Raw genomic sequence first — 25,932 nt, 5'->3', positions numbered from 1 at the left:
GGCCTGGCCTGGCCCTGCGCGCCGGGTGCAGCCTCCCCTCGGGCCCGACCCGCGCCCACCACCGCCCGGAACACCTCACCTCGTCCCGCCTCTCACCCTCTTCACCAATCACTGCCCGCCACACGCTGCAATCTTCAGCCAATCACGCTCCGAGGAGCGGCCACGTCCCAACACGCTGCTGAAGAGCCACACGCCGGCGCCTCTCGGGGAGGACACGCCTCTGTGCAGCTATCGGCCAATGGGCGATGGAGGCGTCTTGGGACTGCGCAGTGCACCCTGGGGGATGTAGGCCGCGGAGCCCTCGCCGGTCAGGCGCGGTGGGGCCTGCGCTTCCTGCTCCTCCCGGGCCCGGGTGCCGCTACCTTCCCCCGGCTCGCCGCTGTTCCCACCGGGCCTGCGGGGGCGAGCAGCCTCTTCCGGACATTGCTTCCCTCAGGGAGAGCCGGACGGTCCCACGGGACATCTCTCCTGGCACACCGGGACCGTGTTCTCCCCCGCGGGGCACCTGCAGCAGCCCCAGCACCGCACCCACGGGCCCGGGCGCTGGGCCTGCTCCCCTGAGCTGAGCCTGTGGACTGGGGGACCTCGGCTGGGGTGCTTCCGTGGCTGTAGGAAAGGCCCCTTTGAGGGAGAGACATCCCCGCAGCCTGTCCTCACCCGCCAGCCCCCCTGGGGGAACAGGTGCTGCACGCTCCTGGTTTACTGTGGCCGAAAGACCCAATACCTTCAGCATGAGGCTGAGGTGGGAGGCCCAGGCTAATCCTCTAACCTCTGTCTCTGCTTCCGCCACCGAACAGACTCTGGAGGGTTGCCTCAAGGCTGGACCCTCCTGGCTGAGAAACCTTCCTCATTCCCAGCTTCTCCTGGGCAATGCTGAGAGGGAAGCCACCGGCTGGCCGCAAGTTAAGAACCAAGAGTAATTACACAAGAAACCATTTTTTGCACAGTCAGACAAAAATACATGTGTGCCTTCCCCCACACTGGAGGAGCGATGCTTTGGGTTTCCTTCTGTTTTTTTCCAAAGAATGAAAGGTTTTCACCAAACAACAAAAAAATAATGTTTCAACCAAGAAAGAGCTTTAGTTCATAAGGAAGTGTTTTGGTGAGCCATGTTTTGGCTGACCCAAGCAGTGCGGATGAGTGAAACCACAGCAGGACTCGCTCAGGGAGGCAAACACCTCCAGTTCTTATCAAGGCTCCTGCCCACGCAGTCATATGATGTGTGTGCCTGTACCTGCACGGCGAGGCAGCCCTTCGTGGGGGTGTGTCACTGCCCTCAGAGCAGGAGACGGGGACAAGAGGCTGACTGTCCTCTCCCTGTCGAGCAGGGACATCCCCAGTGGGGCTGAGGCTGCAGGAGGGGAGCAGCTCGGCTCCCCATCCTGCTGAGGGGCTGCTGGTCCCGCCACCTGCCTCATCCACCCCTCCAGTGGGGTCAAAATCTTCAGCTTGATCGGGAGAAGCCAAGTGACATCCATCAGGCTCAGTGCACTGGGACAAGCGGAGCCCAAGTCCAGGCCGGGAGAAAGCAGTGCAGGGCATGTGAGTGGTGTGGCGAGCGGGCGGTGGTTACTTGGGTCTCTGGGAGGTGTTTCTGTGTGAGCAGAGGGAGCAGCTGAAGCTGGTTCCCCCGTACAGGATCCTATGGTGTCTGATGGGTCGCAGGCTGATGTTCAACCTTTCCTTGATTCACCAAGCTCCTATAGGAATGTATGATAAAAGTCAAGCTTGGGTCACAGCCTCCCCTGTCCCTGGGGAAATTACCAAGTCTCTGACTTCAGGTTTATTTTCTTCAATTTCAGGTCATGTGTTTGACTTGCCCAGGATCTTGGCAGTTATATCCCACAGTGCCAGGAGCAGCAGGGGAGGCAATGCTGCATGAACCTTATAGTTCAATAGGCTGGCCATATGCAGCCCCAGGGCCAGTGGGAGAGGCAGGGATTGGGGCTCATGTCTCTTGGGGGTGCTGGCCCGGAGTGCAGAGTGCTGTGGGAACCAGAGACCGCAGTGTGTTTGAAGGAAGTAAGCTGCAGTTGCAGCCCTGCATGCTGTGCCTCAGCTTTCCAAACCAATATCAATTGAATCCAGCCTCATGGGTGTTTACTGCATGGTGGTCCCTGTCTCCTAGATAAACGTGCTCTTTATTATTTCCTTCTGCTTTTGCTTAGATGCATCACTTGAGCTAATGCCAATCCTTCTGAAGATGTCCATGACTGAGACAATAAGCCCAAAGAGATCTTAGGAATTCATACAGGCCAGGGTCAATACTGGAATTTTTCAGCAGAAAATCCTTCTCAGATCTGTCTCCAGCCCTGACACACAAGCAGGTCTGCCCTGAGGTGGGCTGCAGTCTGACATACCTGCCAGGCAAAGGCCCCAGATGGCAACGGCTTGGTGGTGACTTCTGACACCTTAGGCAGATCAGCAGGCATGGCCAGGTGTGGTCTCACGTCTCCAGAGCCCAAACCCATCACAGGTTAAAACAAGCATCTCAGACTTTGCGTGGAGCCTAATGATGAGTTTCTAACTGTCTGCACTGCTGCCAGGGGGGTGGAGGTGTCTCTCTGTTTCACCTTCCCCAGGTGTTGAGCTCCCGTCTTCACTCATCTCTGCTTATCTTCCTCTTGGAACAGGACTGATCTCCCACCCGTGTTTCCCTGGCCAAGTCTGCGTGGGAAGGTGGCAGGATGGCTCGGAGGATGAGCATCGACGAGCTGGAGGACCAGCTTCTCTGTCCCATCTGCTTGGAGGTCTTCAAGGAGCCCCTGATGCTGCAGTGTGGGCATTCATACTGCAAGTCCTGTGTGGTGTCACTCTCTGGAGAACTGGATGGCCAGTTCCTGTGTCCTGTGTGCCGCCAAACCGTGGACTGCAGCGCCTCACCACCCAACGTCACACTGGCCCGTGTCATTGAGGCACTGCAGAGCCGGGGTGAGGCAGACCCCACCCCGGAGTCCTGCCCAATGCACCACAACCCCCTCAGCCTCTTCTGCGAGGCTGACCAAGAGGTGATCTGCGGGCTGTGCGGCACCATTGGCAACCACCGCCAGCACAAGATCACTCCCATCTCTACCGCATACTGCCGGATGAAGGTTGGCAGGCAGAGCCAGCTGGGGCTCCTGGAGTGGGGGTTAGGTCATCTGCAGTGCTCACTGGCCAAATGTCCCCTCTCCTTCAAGGGACAGGCTGGAAATGATGCCAGTGTGGGGAGCACAGTCCCACAGCACAGCCAGATGTGGGGTAGGGTTCCTGGGCTGGGGGGCAGCTATTTCTCAGGCTGAGCACATCCCCAGCTGAGAGGGCTCAGGGTTTTGGTGGCTGAACTGCAGTGGAGAGAGCTGGGGGTTGGGGAGTGTTGGCGGGGCCTTTCAAGACTCTTTCCAAATACCATCAAAAAGAGTCTGGAGATAAGGGCTGAGGTGAGGTGCCAGAGGAGAGCAGGGAGGCAGGGAAACAGAAGCCCCAGCCAGGCAGAGTAAATAGCTGGCGTCCCTTGCACAGCATCACATGAAAGCCCCAGGAATGGAAAAGCACGGGGCCACGCATCCCCTCCGCTCCTGGCACCGGAGAGATAAGAGCAGGAGGCACCAGAAATGCTCCTGCCTCAGCCAGGCTCCCGGCACTGGCACTGGGAGGGTGCCAGCGGCCTGGTGCTGGCTTGTGGCTGCTTGCCGCCTGCTCGCCACCTGCTCACCCGGTGCAGAGCCACCATGGGGTATGAGATACAGAAGGCTGGGAATAGGAGCGAAGACATGGTGCTCCTGGCAAGAGTACTTGGTCAGCTGTGTCCAGATTGGGGCCATGCTCTGAGTGCTCTCCTGCCTCTGGCAACCCCAAATCCTCTAGATCAAGAAAGTAAAGATCAGCAGGACGTGCAGGGCCCCAGAAGGTTTAGAGAAAGCTTAGGAGAATGTGGCTTCTCAGGACCATGTGCTTCTGGAGGGGCTGACAAGCACTGCTTGTGATCAAGGAGGCTGCCACAGAGGTCCCTCCTACAGAGGTGCTGTCTTTTCAGGAGGAGCTGTCTGTGCTGCTGACCGATGTCCACCAGTACAAGAGGAACCTGGATGAACACTTCAGCAAGCTCATCAACAACAAAAGCCGTATCGCAGTGAGTGTCATGTGCCAAGGGAGCCTGTGTCCCAGAGTCCTCTGTGTCCCGCACAGCCCCTGGAGCAACCTCTGCTCCTGGGTGTCCCCAGCTTGCCTGCTCTATTCCTCTCCTTCTCTTTCCCCTTCCCTGGGGTAGCAGACAGGGCTTACCTTCCACCCTGTTCCCCGAGGTTCGTGTTCTCTACAAAACTCAGGGATTAAACATAGTCCTGGTTTTGGAAAGGGTGACGTAGCCCTCTCTGGTGGCTTAGCCCTGTTTTTGGAAGGGGTGCTGTAACCCTCACTGAGTGTCCTGGCAGGAGCAACAGTCAAGAGCTGGTTTGACCTAATGTCCTTGGAGATGGGGAGATAACAGGTGGAAAGGACCCTACTCGGAGCAGACTTCTCAGTCAGAGCAACACTGTTGGTTTCACATTGAGTATACCATTGCCTGGTTTAGCTGCATGTCCATTTCCCATGCAGTAGACATCTCCGAGGGACCTTCTGGCATCCCTTCTGAGGCTAAAGCTTCCCAGCGGGGCTCCTCAGAAGGGCTCAACTCAAATGCAACTGGAGCTCCACTTTCTCCCCCTTAGCCCAGGACACAGTTGTTCTGTGGGAGCAGAGGGATCCAACAGCTCTTTCAAGGCTCTGATGAAGCTGGCTGGGACATGAGAAAATCAAAATCTCAGGGAGGAGAGGTGTAAGACAGGGGTGCCATGGTGGTGAGCTGCTGAGGACAGGAGGATGAAACAACATCTAGCCAGCTGTACAGAGCTGCTCTCTATTTGGAAAGCCAGTGGAGGGTGGCTTGGTGGGACATATTGACATTGCTGGTTGCATCTCTGAAACCAAAAAGCACGTAAAGGGGATGGAGCAAGGCAGCCCTGCACAGCCACTTCCTGTCTCCTGGCAGAACGAGGCAGATGTCTTCAAGTGGGTAATCCGGAAGGAGTTCCAGGAGCTACACAGGTACATTGACGAGGAGAAGGCCACCTTCCTGGAGAGCATCGAGGGGAAGGCAGCCCAGCTCATCACCTCCATGGAGTCCCAGGTCAAGCAGACATCAGATGCCCTGCAGAGGCTTAAGGAGATGCAGAGCTCTCTGGAGGCACTCAGCAATGAAAGCCAGCTTGATTTCATCCGGGTGAGTGTGCTCGCTAGTGAAGACGGTGGCAGTCAGCCAGGCTCTCCAGCCCTCAGCCTTCTGCTCATAATCCTGAGCCCTGCCCTGGGCAGTGGGAACCCTCACTAAGCATAGCTGGGACACCACAAGAAGTGAGATGTAGGTGCCCTCTGTCCAGCCAAGGCTTGCCCTGATGGGAGAGACCTGCCCTCCACAAGAGGTGATGCCCTTAGCTCTCAAAGGAGAGGAGAGCCCTGGCCTCTCCAGCCCAGGGCACAGATGTGCGCAGCTGTGACCATGCAGAGGAGCTGCCATTCTGTCAGGCTCCCACCACCGACTCTCTCTTTCTCTTGTGTTTTCCAGAAATATGGCTCCTCCCAGTTCAGGTGAGTGGTGGGACCCAGCAGCAAACAGCATCAATGGGGATGGCAGTGCCTCTGCACCAGGCCAGTGGGCATCTCCGCATTGCTGGGGCAGCCTCGTATGGACACTGCTGTTGTGGTGGATAGCCATGGCTAGAGGCATGCACTCAGCCCCAGAAGAGGGCAAGAGCAGCTGGTGAGACACCAGTGGCTCCATCATACAGGGCAGTCAGGTGAGAAGAGGTCATACACCATCCGCATCACCTGTGTCACAGCTGCCCATGCCTTTCCAGGTCAGAGCTCCCCAGCCTGCACCCTGGTGATGGCATCTTTAACCCCGTGTCCTTCAAGCCGTGTTTCCACCAAGATGACATCAAGATGACTGTGTGGAAGCGCCTGCACCGCCGCGTCCTGCCAGGTACCGACCTGCCCTGCTGGCAGCACACTGGGTGCCCTGGCTCACTGGTGCATGGGACAGACTGTCCAGCCAGCACCACGCTGCTCCAGCCTCTGTCTTGCTCTCTGCTTGTGCGCTCCTCACCCCCAGGAGAGCTCCTGGAGCAGTGGCTGGCTGTGTCTTGTGCTGGTAGCAGCCTGCACTGACGTAACGCTCCAGCTGCTTAAAGCTCAGCAGTGCCTGCTTCTCTGGCTGTGCCAGCCCCTGGGGTTGCCCAGAGCCAGACCCCTGTCTGCTAAGTGTGCCTGGAGCCTGCGTGCTTTCCTTCTAGCTCCAGAGACGCTGAAGCTGGACCCAGTGACAGCACATCCCCTCCTGGAGCTCTTCAAGGGCGACACGGTGGTGCAGTGTGGGCTCTACCAGCGCCGGGACAGCAACCCCAAGCGTTTCAACTCCAGCAACTGCATCCTCACCTGCAAAGGCTTCTCCTGCGGCCAGCACTACTGGGAGGTGATTGTGGGAACCAGGAACCACTGGCGTGTGGGCATCATCAAGGGCACAGTCAGCCGCAAAGGGAAGCTCAGCAAGTCTCCCGAGAATGGCGTGTGGCTCATTGGCCTGAAGGAAGGGAAGGTCTATGAGGCCTTCAGCACCCCGCGGGCCACCCTGCCGCTGACTGCCCGGCCCCAGCGCATTGGAATCTACCTGCACTACGAGAAGGGTGAGCTGACCTTCTACAATGCTGACAACCCTGATGAGCTCAGTCCCATCTACACCTTCCAGGCGGAGTTCCAGGGCCAGCTCTACCCCATCGTGGACCTGTGCTGGCCAGAGCGAGGGCCCTACTCTCCCCCCATCATCCTGCCCGTGCCTGCTGTGAGCCGGCACCCCCGGGTGCCGTACAACCATCCTGCCCCTGAGGAGCCCACGAAGCCGTAGCCCGGCCAGTGGGATGAGGCTGTGGCCAGGGAGAGCTGTGGCCAAGTCCTGAGGGCCTGCAGCAGAGGACGGTCAGGCTGCGTACAGGGTTGTCCTCCCGTGGAAACTGTGGTACTGCAGAGTAAGCTTCAGCAGCACAGGAGGGTCCTTCCTGTCTCCTGTGAGAGCATAAAATGTCAGCCCTGACCTATGAATCCCTATCCCTAATCTAGGAGGTCTGACACAAAAGCTGGCCTGTGAAGATCTCCCAACGGAAAGGAGCGCCTGCCTGAAAAGCGCGAGCCATGAGCATCCAGGGGTCTTTGTTGGCGTGTCTTTCTTCTGAATAAATAGAGTTTGTGTTAGGCGAGCTGGTTGCTGGCTAATAGCAGTAGCGTCTCTGAGGAACCAAACCACAGCCAGAGCTGAGCAGGCAGCCGCGGTGCTCTACAGAGGTGCGAGGGGCTGCCGGGAGGGCAAAACAGGAGCTGAAAAGCAGCCGCAGAGAGCTGTTTGCAAGGCAGCAGGGGTCAGCCCCCACCTCTTCCAGCTGCTCAGAGATGTGAGCTGGCACAGGGAACCATGCGCACAGCCTGCCCAGGTGGGACACTGCGCCTGGGGCTGCGGGCTGAGGCAGTGTGAGGGGAGCAGGGCCGGGCACCTGGACACAGCAGGAGCGGAGCCTGACCAGCTTGGCCACCGCACACACAGCCCAGCAGCAGCTCTCCAACAGCCCCTCCCTGGGCCCACGGTGAGTCGTGGTCCCCACTAACCACAAAGTCACCTGGGACTCATTCCTAGGGCTTGTCACCAAAATTGACAACCAACCCATGCCAACTGTGGAAAGGCTAGGACACAAAATATACCATTACAAGGGTAAATATTTATTCCTGCGCATGAGGTGTCCCTGCTAAATTGGGGCATCCAAATGTGGCTTTATATGGGGTTCTTACACCCTTCAAACACTCAGGTACAACACAATTGGACTAATGATTAACACCCACACCACCCATTACTAATCACAGTAAAACTTTGCAAAGCCACTGTATCCTGCAGCATTCTTGCTGCTATTGATCCAGATGCACCTGGAGTCAGTCTTGGTGGAGTCACTGATCTGTGACGCCAGATGACGCTGGGAGGGGTTCAAAGACATGTCAGAGGGGCTAGGATGTTGGCGTAATTTCGGCTGACCCGGGGTATCCTTTATGCCTCATGGACAGCTCTAAGCTTCCCAGAAGCAAAGTCCTTCTTTCCAGGGCCGGGCTGTCCTTTCCCTTGTTTTACTTAAGCGTGAACGATACCAAAGTCCCCAGTGAAGCTCTGCTACCCCATCACGCTGCAGTGCGTCCTGTGGGCTAACGCGTATTAACGAAGTTAAGACGCTCCCACGCCACAGAGACTGGCCGACATAACAGGGGTGGCCGCGGCAGGCTGCAGGTGCGGCCCCCTCGCCTCAGGACGCTCAGCACCCCCTGCACGTCAGCAGCCCTGCACGCTGCTCTCCTCCCCGCTGCCGGGCGGGCCCGGCCGAGCCCTCAACACCCTGGCGGGGGAGTCACCGGGCCCGGGCCCGCCCAGCCGCCCGTTTCTACCCAGACCCGCCTCAGAGCCGGTGCCCTGCCTTTCCGCCGCTCGCCCCCTGCCGGCCGGGAGGTCGCACCGCCGGAAGTGGCGGCGGCGCACGCGGCCGGGCGGGGACATGGCGCTCTACAGCGCGGCCGCCGCCGTCCTGGAGGGGCTGGAGCGCGGCGATGGCGGGATCAAGACCCTGGTGTACAACAGCCGCTTCCCGGTGCGGGGCGCGGGGCCGGGAAGGGAAGGGAGGGGGAGGGGGAGGGGGAAGGGGAAGGGGAGGGGGAAGGGGAAGGGGAAGGGGAAGGGGAAGGGAAAGGGAAAGGGAAAGGGAAAGGGAAAGGGAAAGGGGAAGGGGAAGGGAAGCCCGAGGGGGGTTGGGCCCGAGGAGGGGAGGCCCGGGTGGTCGGCGGCGGGCTCGGGCCCTGTCCCCGGGCAGCCCCTGACCGCCTCACAGCGCGTCCGGCAGCTGTACGCCCTGGTGTCCGAGACCCTCCGCTACTCCCCGGTGCTGGAGAAGCTGCTGGCCGGCGCCGCGCTGCTGCAGGCCGAGAAGAAGCTGCCCCCGCAGCTGGCGAAGGTAAGGGGGGCCGGGGGCGGCCCCTCGGCGGCGGGGCCTGGGGCGGCGGGGCCTGGGGCGGCGGGGCCGGGCTCACCTACGTCCCCGCAGGTGCTGGTGTACGACCTGCTCTTCGGCAAGGGCCTGAAGTGCGGGGGCCGCTGGAAGGCACTGGCCCGGCGGCACCGGGCACGGCTGGAGGCCGAGCTGGCCCGCCTGAAGGTGCAGCAGAAGGTGAGCCGCAACGAGGACCTCCTGGTCCCGGCTCAGACAGCAAGCCCTGGAGGTGAGTGGGCCTCGGGGCCGGGTGGTCTCCCTGTGCTGGTGGCAGTGGTGGGTTGTGTCTGACCAATCCGGCTCCCCCAGCCTCCCAAGTACCGCGCTACGTCCGAGTCAACACCCTGAAGACTTCTGTGGACGATGTGATTGACTTCTTCAAGCGCCAGGGCTATTCCTACCTGGGCAAGGCATCCAGGTAAGTGTTTCTTTCTGCCATCCCATCTTATCCAGCAAGCGGCAAGGGCTTGGGATGAAGTCCTGTGGGATGAAGTGTTGTTGGTGTTGGTGCTCACGGTGTCCAGGCTGGGGTCTCTGTCACTCCCCACTTACTTTCTGCCTTTCTGGGTGCTGCCTGGTGCCGAAGTGGAGAGGAGGTGTGGGGTGAAGGGGGTTAGCCTGGGCTCTAGTGTGGGCACAGACTGTGTGTTCATCCTCCCTGTGCCTCATGGGCAGTGTGGAGGAACTGAGGGCCCTCTCTGGGAAGAAATTCTTGTTGGATCTTCATCTCCCGGAGCTGCTGGTTTTCCCTTCGCAGACGGACTTCCACAACAACCTGCTGTACACTTCAGGACACATAATTCTGCAGGACAAGGTGGGGAACTTGGGAGCAGGAGGCTGCAGGGGCAGGAAAACTACTGACATGGGTGGAGGGTCGGCCCCTTCCTCCATTGCAAGGTCTGGGCTTGGGCTGGCTTTGCTGCAGCACTTGAAGTCTAAGCAGAAATTGTGAATGCAGCCTGCAGCTGTGGGGTTCCCCTGCGGCTTTGCTTCCATAGCCTGTAGGCATGGGATGAATTGCTCTGAACTGAGTTGTAAAAACACTCCGTAGAAGCTGGGGACCAGCAGTTGGGAGGAGCACAGGGCTTTGGGCTAGGCAGAGGCTTCCAGTGGTGGAGGGTTGTGGTGGACTTGGCCCTGTGTTGCTGTGGCTTTCTGTGACCCTGCAGCATCAGCTGTGCCCCAAGGAGGGGCCAGGGGTACTTGCTGCCTGCACTTCTCACGGGCATTTGCCCTCTTGCAGGCCAGCTGCCTCCCTGCCTTCCTCCTTGGCCCTGCTGCCGGCTCCCATGTCATTGATGCCTGCGCTGCTCCTGGGAACAAGACCAGCCACCTGGCTGCCATCCTGAAGAACAAGGGGTGAGTGCAGGTTTGTGTGCTGGGGACGGGGGGTAGGGATGCAGGTGGCCCTGGTCCCCCTGAACCCACAGAGGGCACAAGAAGGTGGCAGGAAGAGCTGCAGCCTGTCACCCTGCCCCTCCGCTAACTCAGGCTGATGCCTGCTTCTCCCTAGGTGGGCCGGTGGCTCTGATAGTGCTGGGCCATTGGAAGGGTCTGAGGGGAAGTGAAGGCATGTGGGGGTTCCCTTCCCAGCCCCTAACCTTGCTCTCTGCCCTGCTCAGTACTCCTGCCCATGGGAGCAGCTCCTGAGCTCTGCCTGCCCGGCAGACAACCAGTGTTAGGAGCTGCTGCGGCAGCTGGCTGCCATCGGCGCAGTTCCTGGGGCTGGGTGGGATGTTCATGCCTCTCTTGGGTGCTGCGCTCTGCCTTCAGCCAGATCTTTGCCTTTGATGTGGACACCAAGCGCCTGGCCACCATGAACACCATGCTGATGCGGGCTGGGGTCACCAGCTTCCAGCTGGCCCAGCAGGACTTCCTGACTGTGGATCCCAGAGACCCCAAATACAGCAAGGTGACCTATATCCTCCTCGACCCGTCCTGCAGCGGCTCAGGTAACGTGTGGGGCTCCGGCTGCCCCACCTGGAGCTGAGCTCTGGGTGCATGGACCCCCGGGCGACAGCTGCTCTCCCTGCAGGGATGGTGAACCGGGTGCCAAGGGAGGAGGCTGCCCCAAGTGCTGAGCGGCTGCAGGCGCTGGCCGGCTTCCAGCGCAAGGTCTTGAGCCATGCCCTGAGGTTCCCGGCTCTCCGGCGCCTGGTCTACTCCACCTGCTCGCTGCACCAGGAGGAGAACGAGGAGGTGGTGCACGCCGTGCTGCAGGAGTGGGACTCGACTTTCAGGTGTGCCAGCCTCGGGGAGTGCAGGGGGATGCAGCGCAGGGTGCTGTGGAGCTCGGCCCTGACCCTTGTCCCACGCCACAGGCTGGTGAATGCCTTCCCTTCCTGGCCCTGCCGAGGGCTTGCTGCCTTCCCTGGGGCAGAGAGCTGCCTGCGCGCCTCTCCGGCAGACACGCTTACCCATGGCTTCTTTGTGGCTGTCCTGGAGCGGCATGGGGAAGGGGCTGTTGCCCCCAGGTGAGAGGAGGGTCTGGGGGGGCTCTGCCTGCCTTCAGCAGGTTTGGGGAGGACCATGGCTGGGCTTAGGGCTGCCTAAGGGGCAAGTCAGGGGGAGGGTGTTGCCTTCCTGGCGTGAGGAGGAGGGACAATGGAGGAGTCTGGCTGTAGTGGGTGTGGGAGGGAGAGGGCTGGAGCTGTGGTATTGTGGTGAGTGGGACCTTGGGTGCATGGCTTAGGCTGTTCACTCTTAACCTGCAGCTCCCTGCCTGCGGCAGCTGAGGAGAACTCACAGCATGGTGAGGGAATGGAAGTAGCTCCCAAGAAGAGGAAGAGGAAAAAGCAGTGGGTGAAGGAGTGAAATAACATTTTTAGGACTGCACAGTGTCCACCTGGGGCTGGCAGAGAACACTCCTCTGCTGCAACTGCTGCCTGAATGATAGTGGGGCCTGTGAACACAAGTAAAGCTTTGTGCCAGCTGCAGCCATTGTGGAATTCTGTAACATCCTGCTCCCCTGGGACCAAGTGCCAACCCCTGGGGCCACCCTATTGCTAGGGAGAGGGAACTGCTCACCCAGGGCTGGCCCTCACAGCCAGCCCCCAGCAGGTTTGCCCCCAAAGCCAGGTCTGGGCTGGGGCAGCCTTGGGATGTCTGCAAACAGCACCAGTGTTCAGCACACCCCCATTTCTGCACCCTGCAGGGCTGGAGTGCTCCAGCTGGATTAAGGATGTTGTTTTGCCATGTTCTGTGTGCCCCCCCCCCCAAATCCTTACCTCAGGCCGATGTGGGGTTTCAGAAAAGCCTTTGACTGTAGGGGTGAAACAGATTAAAGTCTCTCTCTCTTCACTATTTTCTAGCATGTTTGTGCAGTCTTGCACTGAAATTGCCACTGCTCATAGCAGAGGTGGGGGCGGGGGGCGTGAAATAATAAATAACAATCCTGTCCATGCACCTGCCTTTGATCAGGGGGAGCAAGGACACGCAAGCCAGAGGGTGTACTGCAGCAGCAATACCGGGCCCTGCTCAGGGCCACAAATCAAACATGGGCAAGGTAGATGCGAACGCAGTCTTTTTATTTTAAACCAGGGACATAAGAAGCAAGGAAAAAATTGCACATTCATACTAAAATCCTCATCAGCCACACCAGGAATGATCCAGGTCTTCAGTCTGAGTTTAAAATCCAGCCTCCCCGGCCACATACAGCAGCCCAGGCACAAGGGTCTCTCCCAGCAGGGTCTGTGCAGCAGGGAAGGGACACAGTCTGGCTCCTTGCAGGGCTGGGCACTTGGGACCTAAATGGGGCAGCTATGTGGGGGGGCAGTGACTTGGGGCAGCACTAACAGCCAGTGCTCCCCAGGGTGCCCTCACCTTGTACCCTGCTTCTCCCCATCTCCCTCTGCCACACAGGTCTGGCTGGAGCTGACCTGGCCAAACCCTGGCTCTGTTTCCTCCAGAGCTGCTGTCCTGCCTTGTGCCACTGCCACCCCCGAGGGCTGGGGAGCAGGCATTCTCATGGCTCAGCACTCTGCCTGGGGCAGAGGAAGGAATCACTGGGGTCAGCCCTCGTGTACGCTAACCCCTTTTCAGCTGCTTTCTCAAACCCCAAGGACATGTTTGCCCAGGCTGGCTCCTCCTGCACAGGTCAGCCATGCTAGTAGGGGAAGGCTAGAAAAGCCCGCCAGCACTGGCAGCAGGTGCCTGCCTGCAAGTCCTCTGCCCCCACTTGCTAAGGGGCCAAGTTCTCTCTGTGCCACACAGAGCCCAGTCACCTGCCCTCCTTCTGCCTGCTGGGAGAGATGCCTTGCTCCTAGCAGACAAGAAAACCACTCGTCACCATAACGTGCAAGAGCTCCTGCTCCTTATCCTTGGACAAAGAATTTAAAAAAAAAAAAAAAAAGTTTAGTCACATCCATATACATCACATTTTAAAATTAAGGAGATGTTGTTACAGGCCAGGAGGAGCATGGAGCAGCAGAGCCCACAGGACATAGCCGCCTTTCCCCAGCACAGCTAGTTCCTGCGGGCAGAGCCGGGGCGTGGGCCAGCTCCTCACCAGGCTGCAACGGCACAGCAAAACACTACCAACAGCGCTGCGGGGTCTGGCAACCTCACTGAACCAAGCTTGAAGGAATTCAAAGGCAATTTAGCTTAAATATAAAAATAAATTTTTATTTTGTTAAAAAACATTTAAATATTTGTTTGTGATTTTTTTTTCTTTTTTCTTTTTTTTTTAATTTAGACTTCGGCAGACACACACACTCACACGGCTCGGAGAGTAAAAAAACTGGCAGCAAAGCACTCCTGGAAGTGGTAGGGAGCCCACATGCAGGGGTGCCCATCCCTTGGCCAGGGCAGGGTTGGGGGGCAGCTCTCAGGTCACCCCCAGCTCCAGCAGTCTCTTCCAGGGGAAAGGCCCTGCTCCTGGCTGGACAGGAACAGAGGGGAAGCAGCACCATAGCTCCTAGGAGCTGGCAAAACCCAAAAGGAGGGGGATGAGCTAAAAATGAAAAACAATTTGCATTTGGGGGGTGTGTGTGTGGAATCCATCTGCTCTGGACTCCTTCCATTAGTGGCTCCAGAACACCCTGAGGTGGGGAATGGGCACCAGGAGACAGGGGAAGGGAGGGGAGAGACTGCCAGGGCTAGAGCCCCCACCCCAGCTGCCTGCCTTTCAGTCATGACAATGAAGGGACAACTCCCCCAGCGCGAGTAGCCACGCACTGATGCTACTGTCAACACCCAATTAGCCAGGGCGCATCCTCTGCAAAGGGATGGGCGCCCCCAAAAAAAAGAAACTCCAAACAGCAAATCCGGCATAACCAACATGCCGCCACACACACGGTTCAGTTCTTCCTCCAAACTAGATTCAATGAGCGCATCAAAATGGGAGCACAAATAAAGCAAAACAGAGAGGGCTTTACACGAGCGGGGTGGGGGGAGCCCACAACCCAGCAGGGAGCAGCTGAGGGCTGTGGGGGCTGCTCAGCGGCCAGGAGAGGGGTGAAGGGACCCCCATCCCCAGTCCATGCCTCCAACTGAGGTCCCAGGCTATGGTGCCTCCTTGGCTGGAGGTCTGACAGGAGATTAAGTCACAGCGAGGTGGTCGTCACCCAGCTGCAGAAGCCAGGCTGGTCACCCATGGCACCAAGATGCCAACGCCAGGCTGGCACTAACCCCAGCTTGTGTTCTGCAGGGACGGCAACAAAGCAGAGCCCTCCGGAGGGAGCGCATTCACCAGGCCACGGGATGAAACAATGGGGAAAGGTTTCAGGACCTGGTGAAGACAGCATCCCTCAGCAGCCTGGAACCACAGCAGGCAGGAACACAGCACATCTCCAGCCGGGCTCCAAGTAGGGACGTGCAGCTCTGCTGGGTGCCATGCCACGGGGCAGGGGGCTGACTGTCGGGAGGCTGGCACAGAAACAGAGGAGGGCACAGAAACAGCTAGAAGCAGCAAATGGGGAAAAATTTACACGTTATGAAACATGGCAAAATAAAGTGAGGGAGGAAACGCTGCAGATATGTACAGAGATTCATCCAGCCTTGGCTGCGGAACTGTTCAAGTAAGAAGAGTTTTGTTTATTCCGTCCCACCCCACTCACTGCCACCCAGCACTGTCTCCAGCTGGCATCAGAGACAGGGGCCTGGCTCCATCACCACTGGTCCTGCCACGGGGACCACTCTAGACTGGAGCCCCCCCATGCACATGCAGGGGCTCCTCACGTAGGCCAGCAGTGGGGGCCCAGCAGCACTGGAGGTTACTTTTTGCGGGTGTGCTGTCTCCGTGCCTGCAGCCGCTGGCGAGCGCCTGTCTTGGATCCTGCCCCGATGGAAAAGGCTGGGGTGGATGAACCTGGAAGCAGAAAGGTTGCTCAGGTCTCTGCAGGCTCACTCAGAGCTGGCATGGGGGGTAGCATAATCCCCATCCTGGGGGGAATGGAATTTTTTGCATCCCCCGGAGCCCAGCAGGTACCACCCAAGCTGGCTGTCAGAGCACAGCCTGGCCCTTCCATCATTCCCAGCCTGAGGGGACAACATGACCTATCAGCTCCCCAAGGCTGAAGCACAAACTCCTTCCTTACCGAAGGAAGCGCCGACTCCTCCAAAGCCTGAGGCAGGAGTGCTGGGCGTCCCAAAGGAAAGGCTACTGCTTCCGCTCACCACTGCTCCCGGGACAGGTGTGCTTTGCCCGAAGGTGGGCGCAGGAGTTCCTGGAAAGCAACACGCCACTATGAGCCAGGGTCAGCGGAGGAAGAGCCTGGCCTTCGGTAGCTGGCGGCACCTGCAGGAGGCACAGATCTCCCTCCAGGGGCTGAAGCACCACAGTCCCCCAGAACCAGCCTCTTCACCTGAGAAGCCCTCTTAATACAAGAAGTTGTGCTCTCATGGTAATCCCTGGGCTCTCCTGCCAGCAGGGCAGCACAGGAGGATTTGCAGGCAAGGGAGGAACAAAGGCTTCCGTCTTTCTAGATCATCAAGTAGTTGCTTAGCATGTGGGTTTCAGCTCTGTGGGAGGTGAGATGGCCCAGTGAGGGTGCAAGGCAGTAGGGAAAACCTCAGAGAACAAGCAAGATGTGATTGCAGTTGCTGCCTGGCAGTGTTTCTACTTGCCCAGAAGCTCCAGATTGCTTTGGCAAGACCTTGGCTTCTGCAGGGTGCCTGGCTGGGCTCAACACTCTTGTGGAGCCAGGGAGCTGGTGCATTCAGAGGGGCCAAGGAGCAGAATTTGAGGATTCCCCTCCACCATGGAGGGCTGGGGACCCAGACAGTGAGTGATGGAAGCAGCTTCCCTTTGCATGGCAAGGCTCCACACAGAACAAGCACCAGCCCCTCTAGGGCTCCTGAGTCCAGGGAGCTCAGCAAGGTCCAGCAGGAAAGCTGCCACCTAAATCTAGCCCCGCTCTTGACCCCCCAAGAAGGCCTGTCCAGCCTGACTCACCTCCGAACACGGGCTTGTTGTTGGGTGTGCTGGGCACGGTGAAGGCAAAGGGTGTGCTCTGATTCTGCACACCCAGCGCACTCTGCGTCAGGGAAGAGCCGAATGGCGTTGCCACTGGGGCTGCCCCACTCTGTCCAGCCCCGAAGCTGAATGCCACAGCGGGAGAGCCACTGCTCAAGGCAGGCGTGCTGATCCCGAAGGCGCTGGCGGAGGGGCCTGGCTGGGCGGTTGCCCCAAAGGTGAAAGGAGAAGGGGTGGTGCCAAAGACAGCAGTGCCAGTGCTGCTGCTTGTGGCATGAGTGGTGGAACCGAAGCTAGTGGTGGTGCAGGTGGCTGTCCCAAAAGAGAAGACTGACGTGGTGGTCCCAAACGCTGCCTGGGTGCTGCTGATGCCAAAGGAGCCCTGGGTGCTGGTTGTGCCAAAGGCTGGCTGAGCACTGCTGCCAAATGCTGGCTGAGCAGTGGACTGAGCTGTGGGGGCTCCAAAACTGAACGGGGGGCCAAAGCTGACAGGGCCAGCAGTGGGCTTGCTGGTGGATGTCTGGCTCTCTGCAGCACTGGCACTGAAGGTGGGCTGACTCACTGCACCAGGATATGGTGGTGGCGGCTTTGTGCTTGTGCTGAAGGAACTGCCAAAAGCTGAAACAGAGGAGCCAAACGTTAATGTTGCTTGACTTGTCGTGGCTGGTGTAGAAGAGGTCAGCGTGGTGCCCCCAAATATGCTAAAGCCCACAGTGGTGGTAGGAGCCGTCAAGTTTGAAGGTGCTTGGCCAAAGGCAGGGCCTCCTGTGACACTGGTGGTGGCAGTGACCGTGGCTGGAGGTGGCTTTCCAAACTGGAACACAGGCCCTGGGGTGGCAAAGCTGGTTTCTGTGCTGGGAGCTGAGCTGACTGGGCCCCCAAACAGGAAGGGCTGTGACATACTGGTGGATGTGGCAGCGGTGACAATCAGGCTGGTAGTGGGACCAGTGGAGGTGGGTGGGTTGAGTCCAAAGCTGAAGACAGGTTTAATGGTGGCATCTGTGGAGGAACTCTGCGTGGTGGCAGTCATAGCTGCAGTGGTGAAGATGACATTAGAGAGACCCGTGAATGCTGCCAGTGTAGTCGTGGAGGCTGCTGGCAGATCTGCAGCCGAGGCCTGCTGTGACGTTGGCTTGAAGGCAAAAGGAGAGGCCTTCACTGGAGATGAAGCTGTGGTGACGCTGCCGAAGATAGGCTTGAACATGGTGGTGGTGGAGGATGTCAAGGAAGGGCCTGAGCTCGCAGACACGGTGACCGTGGCAGAGATGACAGCCGTACAGGGTGCTGCGCTCTCACTTTTCGGCAAAGCACCAAAGACGGGTTTGAAGACAGGGGTCGTGGTGGGCACAGCAGAGGTTGTGGGCACAGCAGCAGCCGCAGTCATTGCTGGCTGGCTGGCAGGAGGGGTGTTTGGTATGCCAAAAAGGATGCTTGGCTTTGGGAAGGAGGAAGGCTTGCTGGGTGTCTGGCCCAGCTCTGTGAACGCAGGAGGTGCCAGGCTGCTGGAGGCCTGCATCCCCAAGGCAGGGGGGGCAGCAGGAGCAGGCGTGCTCAACATGGGCACAGGCTTGGTGTCAGCAGAGGTGGCAGGCAGAGAACTTGACTCCAGCAATACAGCAGAAGTGGGTGGCTGTGCAGCTGATAAAGGCGGCTGGGATGCTACTGCAGCTCCAGTGGAGTCTGGAAAGGGGGAGAGACCTTATTTAGGGACACGGGGTCACCTACAGACAGACAGCCCTTCTGCCAGGCACCCACCCTGCTGCTACAAAGGCTGCCGGAGCAGCACCCACCCATACCAGACAGACCCAGCCCTCCACACTTACTGCAGCTCCCAACAGGACCATGGGCTCACTGTCCCCAAACTTGCCCCAAGACCTGCCTGCCAGCAGAGTATCTGAACAGGGAGTTTTGCCACCTGCCTCCCACAGAGGCAATGCAGAGTTCCCACTGCACCCACCTTGCTCTGCTGAAGTCCCACTCTGCTGACCCTCCTCCTCCTCACCTGCTGGTGCAGGCGCAGCCTGGCTGCTCTGCATCTTCTTCAGGCTGTCCAGGAGAGAGTTGGTACTGGCTGGGGCAGGAGGTGTTGAGGCAGGCACAGGCCCTGAGGAGGTCATGCCAAATGCCAGTGGCGTGGACACGGGCGTAGTCTCTGCAGTGGTGCTGGGGACCGCATCTACTGGGAAGAAGCAAGAAATAAGGACCTGCAGCTCGCTGTGGAGGACTACTCCTTAGCAGAGCTTTCCCAGCGGGTAGGGAAACTGCATGAACATCCCCACAGCTCTGGCCCTGGGGAACCTCACCCACCACCCTGGGGACTCGGACACGAGCTCTCCTGAGTCTGAAGGCACTAAGAGCATCCCCAGAACCAAGGACCAGCCAGGACTGGCCCAGGAGCTTCCCCAGCCTGCACTAGACTGATACCCCACCTGCCCTGCCAGCCCTGGCCCTGGGTTTCTACTTCTTGCCATCCACTCCGCATTCCCAGTCCACCCTTACCAGCCTTATCCTCCAAGACTTTGTTGAACCACTGCAACGCTGCCGCCTTCTCCGCGTCCAGGTCCTCTGACGTGATGGAGTAGCCCAGCTGAGGTGGCGGGGGCTGCCAAGAGAGAGCAGCAGCTTAGCTCCTTCTCAGGGAAGCCGGCAGAGCCTCTCTGAACGTGTGGTGAAGGCTGGCCGTCGCAAGACCCGTGAAGCAGGTGGTTCTGCCACAGCACGCTACCGCGGAGCTCCAATCCCCATTCATTTTGGCCCCCGGCTTGGCGCTGAGGGCACGGCAGGCCTTCCCCAGGCCATTACCTGGTCCGGCAGCAGGCAGCACAATCACGCACAGCCCACCAGACACTGGGGCTGGGGATAGCGTCACTTCCCACTCGGCCAAGGACGGGGCCTCCTTCCTGAGGGCAGGCAGGTCAGTCTCCCCCCAGCCCTGCAGAAATTGCAGTGAGCACATTCTATTGCCAGAGGAGGGCAAAAGGGGCTGCGAGACAGCGACGTACCAGCGCCAGCTGGTCCCCCCGGCGAGATGACAGCAACTGGATCTTCCGCTTGCGCTTCCCGCTGCTCCCTGACACAGACGGTGAGCTCAGGGAATTCTGCTTCTTCTGTGCCGGCGTCTCCACCGCTACAGAAGGACACAAGTCAGGACCAGCTCTGGGCAGAGGAGGCATTTGGCTTGTACCAACGGGGTTGTCCCTTCTGACTCCTCTCTGGATGACCCATCTCAGAGCCAGGGGCGCGGCTTTAAGCCTAGGACAGGGCTGCGATACCCTGGAAGAGCAGCTGGCTGCAACACATCCCAGGGCAGCCTGTTACAAGAGCCTGCTGGGGCTCCATAGGGCAGCAGCCCCTTCCCACCTCCACGGACAGTCCTCGCACACTGCCTACCCAAAATACAAACCACACAAACTGTGTGAGCCAAACCTAGTGCTGTGCCATGGGACCCTATCTGCGATGGGCACAAAGGATTTCCTCTCCATTTTAGCTGAGGAAGCACTGGAATAAGCTCAGCCTAGAATGATCAGGGTGCTACTTGTACCACAGCAGATCTTGCCCCAAGGCTGACACCTGGACCTGTGCTAGGTTGGGGGCTGGTGTTCCCCCTTGCAAGCCAGCTCCCAGGCATCTGCTAGCACACTGACACTGTCAGCACCCCTTGCTTATCACCTGGAAATCCTTTTAGGGCAGTCGGTGAGGCCAGCAGAAGTGTCACTGCCTTGGGACCAGCACGTTCCTAGTTTCCAGGTGACATCTCAAGCCAATCCCACCTGCAGACCTCAGCTACCTCCTGTCCCACTGCTTGCTTGCACCGGTGGCCCATCCAACCTGGGCACAGAGCTGGGGCCCACCTATGCTCACCTTTCTCTGTCTGCAGCTCCTTGTCTGATTTCACTGGAGTGGAAGTGTTGGAGCAATGCAACTCCTCTTCCCTGCACAAGTTGGAGAGAACCAGTTAGGGTCAACCCCAAGCGTGGCCCCATCCCCAGGGAGGGTCAACCCCAGGCTTGGCGCCATCCCCAGGGAGCAGGACAAGACCAAACACGCTAAGGACTCCGACCAACATCTCTGGTGTGTTACTTTGCCTCCACCAAACAACAGACCTCAGGACAACAGCCTTGCCCTCACTGCACCAGCCTGAAAGCAGCTCCAGTCAGAGGAGCTACTCCCCTCCCCAGGACTCCAGCTTGGTCAGGCCGCTGAACCTGTGAACCCTGCGCAGAACAAGTCAGCCTCAGGGTGGCAGCCGGGGGCCCCAGACAGGCCACTGCCCCTTGCAGGTCCTGGCTTGGACCCACCCTGTCGCCAGGGCAGGCAGTTGTGTCAGTTTTAGTTCTGACGCAAGGTCCTTCTCTGAGCCGAGAGACAGGAGCACAAGGGCCTGTAGCTCCTGTGAATTGATTTTGAGGAGATGGCAAAAATTGGGACCTGTCTCTTCCCAATGTTTCAACAACCAGCAACCCAGGCCATGCCAAAGCCACAAGGCAACGTCACCTCTGTGGCAAACTGAGCCCTTAAATCTCTAACCCAGCCTGGGAGCGGGGCAGGGATGATGGAGCTCAGTGCTGCTGCCGGGACCACAGTGAAACAAGGCGGTAGGGATGCCATTCCACACTGCTGGGTGACCCAGCAGCCACATCTCAGAAAGGGGCCTGGATTGTCCCAGCTCCAGTGAAGAGCAGGACTTGGGCAGCAGGATGGCTGGGAAGGTGACTGCTCTCTTCCTGGCTGGCATGGACAAGCAGACGCTCACCAGGTGAGTGGCTAGTTACCTGGCTTTCTTGAGAGGCCACTCTGGCGTCTGGGAGCGGGAGGACGCTGGGCTGGACAGCGGGGTCATGCTCATACCACTTCTCTTCCACAGCTGGAAAGCAGAGAGAGACCAGCAGTAACTCAGTATGGGGGCGGGCAGGGAGCACAGCCTCCCATCCTTCTGCTCACCCACAGATTAAATCCCATCTCCCAGGGCCATGGCTAACAAGCCCAGAGCCTCTCTTGTTTCAACACTAAACTCCCCTCCACATTCCATGGAGCATGAAGTCTGGCCACCCCAAACTGAATCCGCTCTGGGAGCAAGTGGACTCCAGGCTCATTACAGCCTAGCCAAGAGGACGGGGAGGGAGGATACTGCTGGTCGGATGCTGGCTCTTGCCTTAATGTGGCACAGGCAGAGGCTGCCTGGCTGCCTCAGATGCCCCCCATGTGCACAGGGCTGCTCTGGCAGAAGCAGGCCACCTCCTCACCAGGAGCTCAGAGTGGATGGATCAAGATTCCTCAAGGATTTTAGACTCACCCCAGCCAGAGGAAACCTTTCCCTACAAATACATCCTGAAGGAAACCTTTCCTCACACAGACCGCAGAGCTCCATTAGCCATGGCTACATCCCACCACCACATGCAAGCCTGACCCAGGATGTAAGCAGTGTTTCATTATAGCTCAGCAGCTGCTGAAGGGATCTGGGTCAAAGTGGGAGTGCACAGCTCCAATACTTGCTGACTCCAGCTGAAAAAATGGCAGCGCAACAAAGTGATTTTTGTTTTTTTTTATCTTTTCACCTGGATCTATCCACCCTAGCAGACTGGCCAAGGCTGAGTAGGGAGGGGAAAAAAAGCCTCCTTCTTGCTTTGGTGTAAAACAAGCGCTGCAGCAGGACAGCTCAGCCTGGGGACTCCCCCCGCAGTGTGCGCCGAAGGACAAGTAACATCGCTGCCTGCTGCTGCCAGCCCAGCAGCCTGCCTAACCCATGAGAACATGAAACTGCTTGGCTGAGCTGCACTGGAGACTCCCTGCAGTGCTCATTGCCAGGCACCTAGCAACACTGTTCTCTTCTTATGAACCCAGGGGCAATCCCAGAGGAGGGCTGAGCCACTCTGTGCTGGCGTCCAGCGCTGCCTTTGGCAGGGTGTTTCCTACCTGTGAGAGGCCCCGACTGGAGCTGTAGGAGCTGGCGATGGCGTTGCGGATGGAGCCAGGGATCCCGCCAGTGTACGTATTGTTGAGGGAGCTCATGGAAGAGGTGCGTGACCTCTTGTTTGAGCAGTCATCTGGGCAGTGTGAGACAAGGCCCCTCTTCAGAGAGCCAGGCCTAGAGCACGTTAAAGAAGATTTTATGAGCTCCCCACCACTCTGCCCACAGGTCCCTTAAATGCAGGGCAGGTGGAGGAAAGCAACCCTGCTCTTTCTCACAGTGCAAGGTTTGGAAAGAGGCCTCAGCAGCGGCAGAGCCTTTATGACCACTGGCGCTCAGGGTGACAGACCAAAGGCATGGCCACAGCCTCTCTTGCTCTCCCCCGAAGCTGGGCTCTACAAGCAAAAGCCAAGCACCTCTTCCAGAGCCTGCAGGCTTTCAGACCCCGCTCACAGCTCACAGCAGTTGCTTTTGGCCCAATGGGCACTTACTTGGGTATAAGAGAGGCGGGGGCACCATTGGCTACCAGCGGCTCAAACGCCGACTGCCCACTTCCGCTGCTATCGTGGCGCCTGTGGGAGAGAGGGCAGAAGCCTGTGGCAGTGTGGAGGCAGCAGAGACAGAGGCTGCCCTCCCAGCCTCAGGAGAAGACCACTTCAGGTGGGCTCAGCACTGAGAAAACATAAACCTTGCTTTTTCCTTGTCACCCATTACCCAAGGACAGAGGTTTTCCCCATCCACATCCTGCTGTGGATTTTCTCTTCGCCTGACTCTCACCCCAAGCTGCCTCCTCCCAAGCACCAGCAGCTCCACCAGCTGCCTGCTGGGCAGAGTAGTTTTGATGTAATGAAATCTTTGCTCAAATCCATTATTCTAAACCAAAACATTTCAGAGAGTCTCAGCAGCTCATTTCTGGAACAGACCTGAGCTCCAAAACTCAGATCCACCTCTTCCTAGCCAGTGCCCTGGACTGTTTGAGTCAGAAACCAAACTCCCCCTTCCCAGAACAATTCAGTGAAGATCTGAAGTCTGAAAGTCTTAAAGCAAACCCCGTTGTGAAGCAGAGCTGGAGGTGTACGATCAGCCCTGTCACTTAGCCCAAGCACTTCCCTCAAGCTCAAGCATGCTGACCCCATTGCACAGGCAATCTAGCGCTCTCCAGCTGATGCAGGCTCCTTTCTGCCCTCAAAGGTCACAGGATTTTCTGCCTACAAGCATTCTTCATGCTGGCCAGGCTTTAATGCCTTCAGAGTTGGCTTTTGTAGCAGAGCTGGGTATTAGCATGTAAAAAAAAAAGAAAAATAGAATAAAGAAAAAAACCCAAGCTGATCCTGTCTGTGCACCCATCCTGTTGTTGTCCTGCTCAGCCCTTGCAGGGCTCAGATTCACCAAACTGGGGTAAAGGTTCAAAGGTAGAGGGAAATCCAGTGATGGAGGGGAGGACACCATGCCCTGCTGCAGCAAGGTGGCAGCCAGTAGCTCCCTGAAAACCTCTGCTCATCCTACTGTGCTCTCAGGGCTACCTCTAACAGTGGCCCCAGTGCAGCAGATGGGGCAAAGAGTCTGGGCACTGCCCAAACTGCTCTTCTGTGGTCTCTCAGCTCCTCTGCTCAGGCCCAGGCAGGCAGCCCTGGCACGCGAGGGGCAGAAGGGCACAAGGAGAACAGCCTCCATGTACACAAGCAGGAAGGACAAAAACCAGGAGGGGAGAATGGTGAGGCAGCGCTGTGGCCAGGCAGTTAGAAAGGCTCCGGGAAACCTTGGCACCCAGGATTTACACCTTGTCCTTCCCAGAGCGCTGACAAAGACACTGCACTGTCATTTCTTCAAGCTCAGAGCTGGAAATCATTGACCTTGACTAACAAAAGCAGAAGATAGTGTCTCTTGTTTTTACTTCCTTTTGCTAGCTACAGCACACAAAGGAAGCATGCAGACCTTTTAAAGTTTGACACTTCCACCCAGGGCTGTAAGACTTGGGGATCCCGTCTCTCCTGGAAGCCTGGGGCTGACTGAAGGACAGAGACAATGAGCCTACAGCAGATACCAGCATCTCCTGCTACATTTCCCCAGTGATGACAAAAACCCCTGTGATGACAGAAGCCACTTCCCTGCCAGGCCTCCCCAAACCACATCCCAGCCCCTCCCAACCCAAGCAACGCAGGGGAACATGCTGGACCCACAAACTTGCCCAGACAAAAACCTAAACCACACCCCTTTGATCTCAAGGACAAAACGAAGTCTCGGAGGACTTTCTAACATGGCCCAGAGGGCCGGGTGATGGGGTGTGCTTCCCCTCTGTGGTTCGCTTCCCACAGCACTTTTCCAACCCAGACTTGGTTGCGCTCTGAGATGCATCCCATTTGTCACCACTGAAGTGCTAGCCCCATTTATGACCTTCCCAACACACTGGCAGTGACCTGGACTGATGGCTTATTACCTTCTCTTACTCTCCTGATCATTCCCAAAAGCCTGGTCCTCCTCCTCCTCCTCCTCCACAGCTCTCTTCCTGCTCTCCTTGATGGCATTCAGCACAGTCTCTTTTGCACATGGGTCCAGGCTGCTGCTGGCTGGGAAGGCCACGGGTGAGATCGGCTGCTCCAGGCTGAGGCAAAGCAAAGCAAAGCGTTAGGTGAGTTCCGATCTCCAGAGGGAGATCCCTTGACCGGGTGCCCAGCTGCCCCTACAGATGCGGGGAGAGGGCTCTCCCATGAAGTCTCTCCAGGAGGTGTGGATCACACAATCCTCCCCGCAATGCCCGGGATAGGGATAGAGTGGTCACTACCAGGCCGAGAGCGGTGTGCTCTCCCCGGGGGACTGCTCCACGCAGCACAACCAGCTGAGGGCCAGGTAACCAACCGGTCACCCCCCCGCCCCTTCGGTCCCATCAAGGTGAAGTTCCTTTGGCACTGCCCGTGCGTGAGCCGAGGCCGAAGCGGGGCCCTGTCCCCACTCCCGTACTCACGCTAGGGAGCGGGCCAGGCCGGCGGCCGGCCGGGCGATCCTCACGGTGACGGGGCTGCGGAGCGGGCCGGCCCGGCGAGCCCATGGCGCGCTCCTGGGCGAGCAGCCCTCCCAGCGGGCGGCGGGCAGGCCGACCGGCACAGCGCTTCGGGCCTGCGGCAGCGGGTAGCGGCGGCGCGGGGCCTGCGGCGGGCAGCGCGGGGCGGCCGGCGTGGCCCTGCGGGGACAGAGGGGTCAGCGCCGCCGGGGCGCGGAGCTCTCCCCTCTCCCCGCCGCCCTCCCGCCACCCTCCGCCCCGCTTACCCGAGGACGAGGCGGCGCGGCGGGGCCCTCACGAGCCGGCCCGAGGCGGCGGCCGGGCCCCCGTTGGCGGCGGCTTTGCCGGGAGGGCGCGGCGCGGGCGGGCCGGGCCGCATCGCGCACCAGGCCCCCGCTGCGCCCAGCACTGCCGCGCCTACCAGCGCGCCCCGCAGCAGCAGGCAGGCCAGGGCCAGGGCCAGCGCCAGGGCCAGCGCCGCCGCGCCCCGCCGCTCCCAGCGCCCCGCGCCCGGCCCGCCCCCCGCCAT

At 58.9% G+C, this 25,932-nt stretch overlaps 3 protein-coding genes across 3 annotated transcripts; 2 read left to right on the top strand and 1 right to left on the bottom strand.

Moving 5' to 3' along the window:
* The first annotated feature begins 2,556 nt into the window (after positions 1 to 2,556).
* Positions 2,557 to 6,916, top strand: TRIM50 (tripartite motif containing 50). The gene is given in 8 exon segments (XM_075720071.1): positions 2,557 to 3,092; positions 4,016 to 4,111; positions 5,009 to 5,332; positions 5,334 to 5,465; positions 5,467 to 5,562; positions 5,564 to 5,604; positions 5,874 to 5,998; positions 6,309 to 6,916. Coding segments are annotated over 8 exon segments (1,827 nt in total). The 5' UTR covers positions 2,557 to 2,687.
* Positions 6,917 to 8,594: 1,678 nt separating this feature from the next.
* Positions 8,595 to 11,897, top strand: NSUN5 (NOP2/Sun RNA methyltransferase 5). The gene is made up of 10 exons (XM_075720000.1): positions 8,595 to 8,687; positions 8,925 to 9,047; positions 9,138 to 9,312; positions 9,393 to 9,501; positions 9,759 to 9,897; positions 10,327 to 10,442; positions 10,857 to 11,035; positions 11,119 to 11,323; positions 11,405 to 11,557; positions 11,798 to 11,897. Exons 1-10 carry the CDS (start codon positions 8,595 to 8,597, stop codon positions 11,895 to 11,897), a joined length of 1,392 nt encoding a protein of 463 aa, XP_075576115.1.
* Positions 11,898 to 15,295: 3,398 nt separating this feature from the next.
* LOC104031565 (nuclear envelope pore membrane protein POM 121C) lies at positions 15,296 to 25,932 on the bottom strand. Its single transcript, XM_075719522.1, has 13 exons — positions 25,670 to 25,932; positions 25,368 to 25,583; positions 24,843 to 25,007; positions 22,897 to 22,977; positions 22,411 to 22,582; positions 21,270 to 21,361; positions 20,359 to 20,429; positions 19,500 to 19,624; positions 18,997 to 19,099; positions 18,500 to 18,676; positions 16,477 to 18,177; positions 15,620 to 15,748; positions 15,296 to 15,390 (listed from the first exon to the last, which is right to left on the bottom strand). Exons 1-13 carry the CDS (start codon positions 25,930 to 25,932, stop codon positions 15,296 to 15,298), a joined length of 3,390 nt encoding a protein of 1,129 aa, XP_075575637.1.

The sequence above is a fragment of the Pelecanus crispus genome, chromosome 12, assembly GCF_030463565.1.
Source record: "Pelecanus crispus isolate bPelCri1 chromosome 12, bPelCri1.pri, whole genome shotgun sequence".
NCBI lineage: Eukaryota > Metazoa > Chordata > Aves > Pelecaniformes > Pelecanidae > Pelecanus > Pelecanus crispus.
The sequence above is the reverse complement of the archived record's forward strand: the minus strand, read 5'-3'. Positions and strand labels throughout refer to the sequence as shown.

Coding starts and splice junctions, on each gene's coding strand:
- NSUN5 (XM_075720000.1), top strand. CDS start 8,595: ATGGCGCTCTACAGCGCGGCCGCCGCCGTCCTGGAGGGGCTGGAGCGC. Junction 8,688..8,924: donor TGTACAACAGCCGCTTCCCG/GTGCGGGGCGCG, acceptor ACCGCCTCACAG/CGCGTCCGGCAGCTGTACGC. Junction 9,313..9,392: donor TCAGACAGCAAGCCCTGGAG/GTGAGTGGGCCT, acceptor CGGCTCCCCCAG/CCTCCCAAGTACCGCGCTAC.
- LOC104031565 (XM_075719522.1), bottom strand. CDS start 25,932: ATGGCGGGGGGCGGGCCGGGCGCGGGGCGCTGGGAGCGGCGGGGCGCG. Junction 25,584..25,669: donor CCGCGCCGCCTCGTCCTCGG/GTAAGCGGGGCG, acceptor CTGTCCCCGCAG/GGCCACGCCGGCCGCCCCGC. Junction 22,583..22,896: donor CCCGCCTCTCTTATACCCAA/GTAAGTGCCCAT, acceptor AACGTGCTCTAG/GCCTGGCTCTCTGAAGAGGG.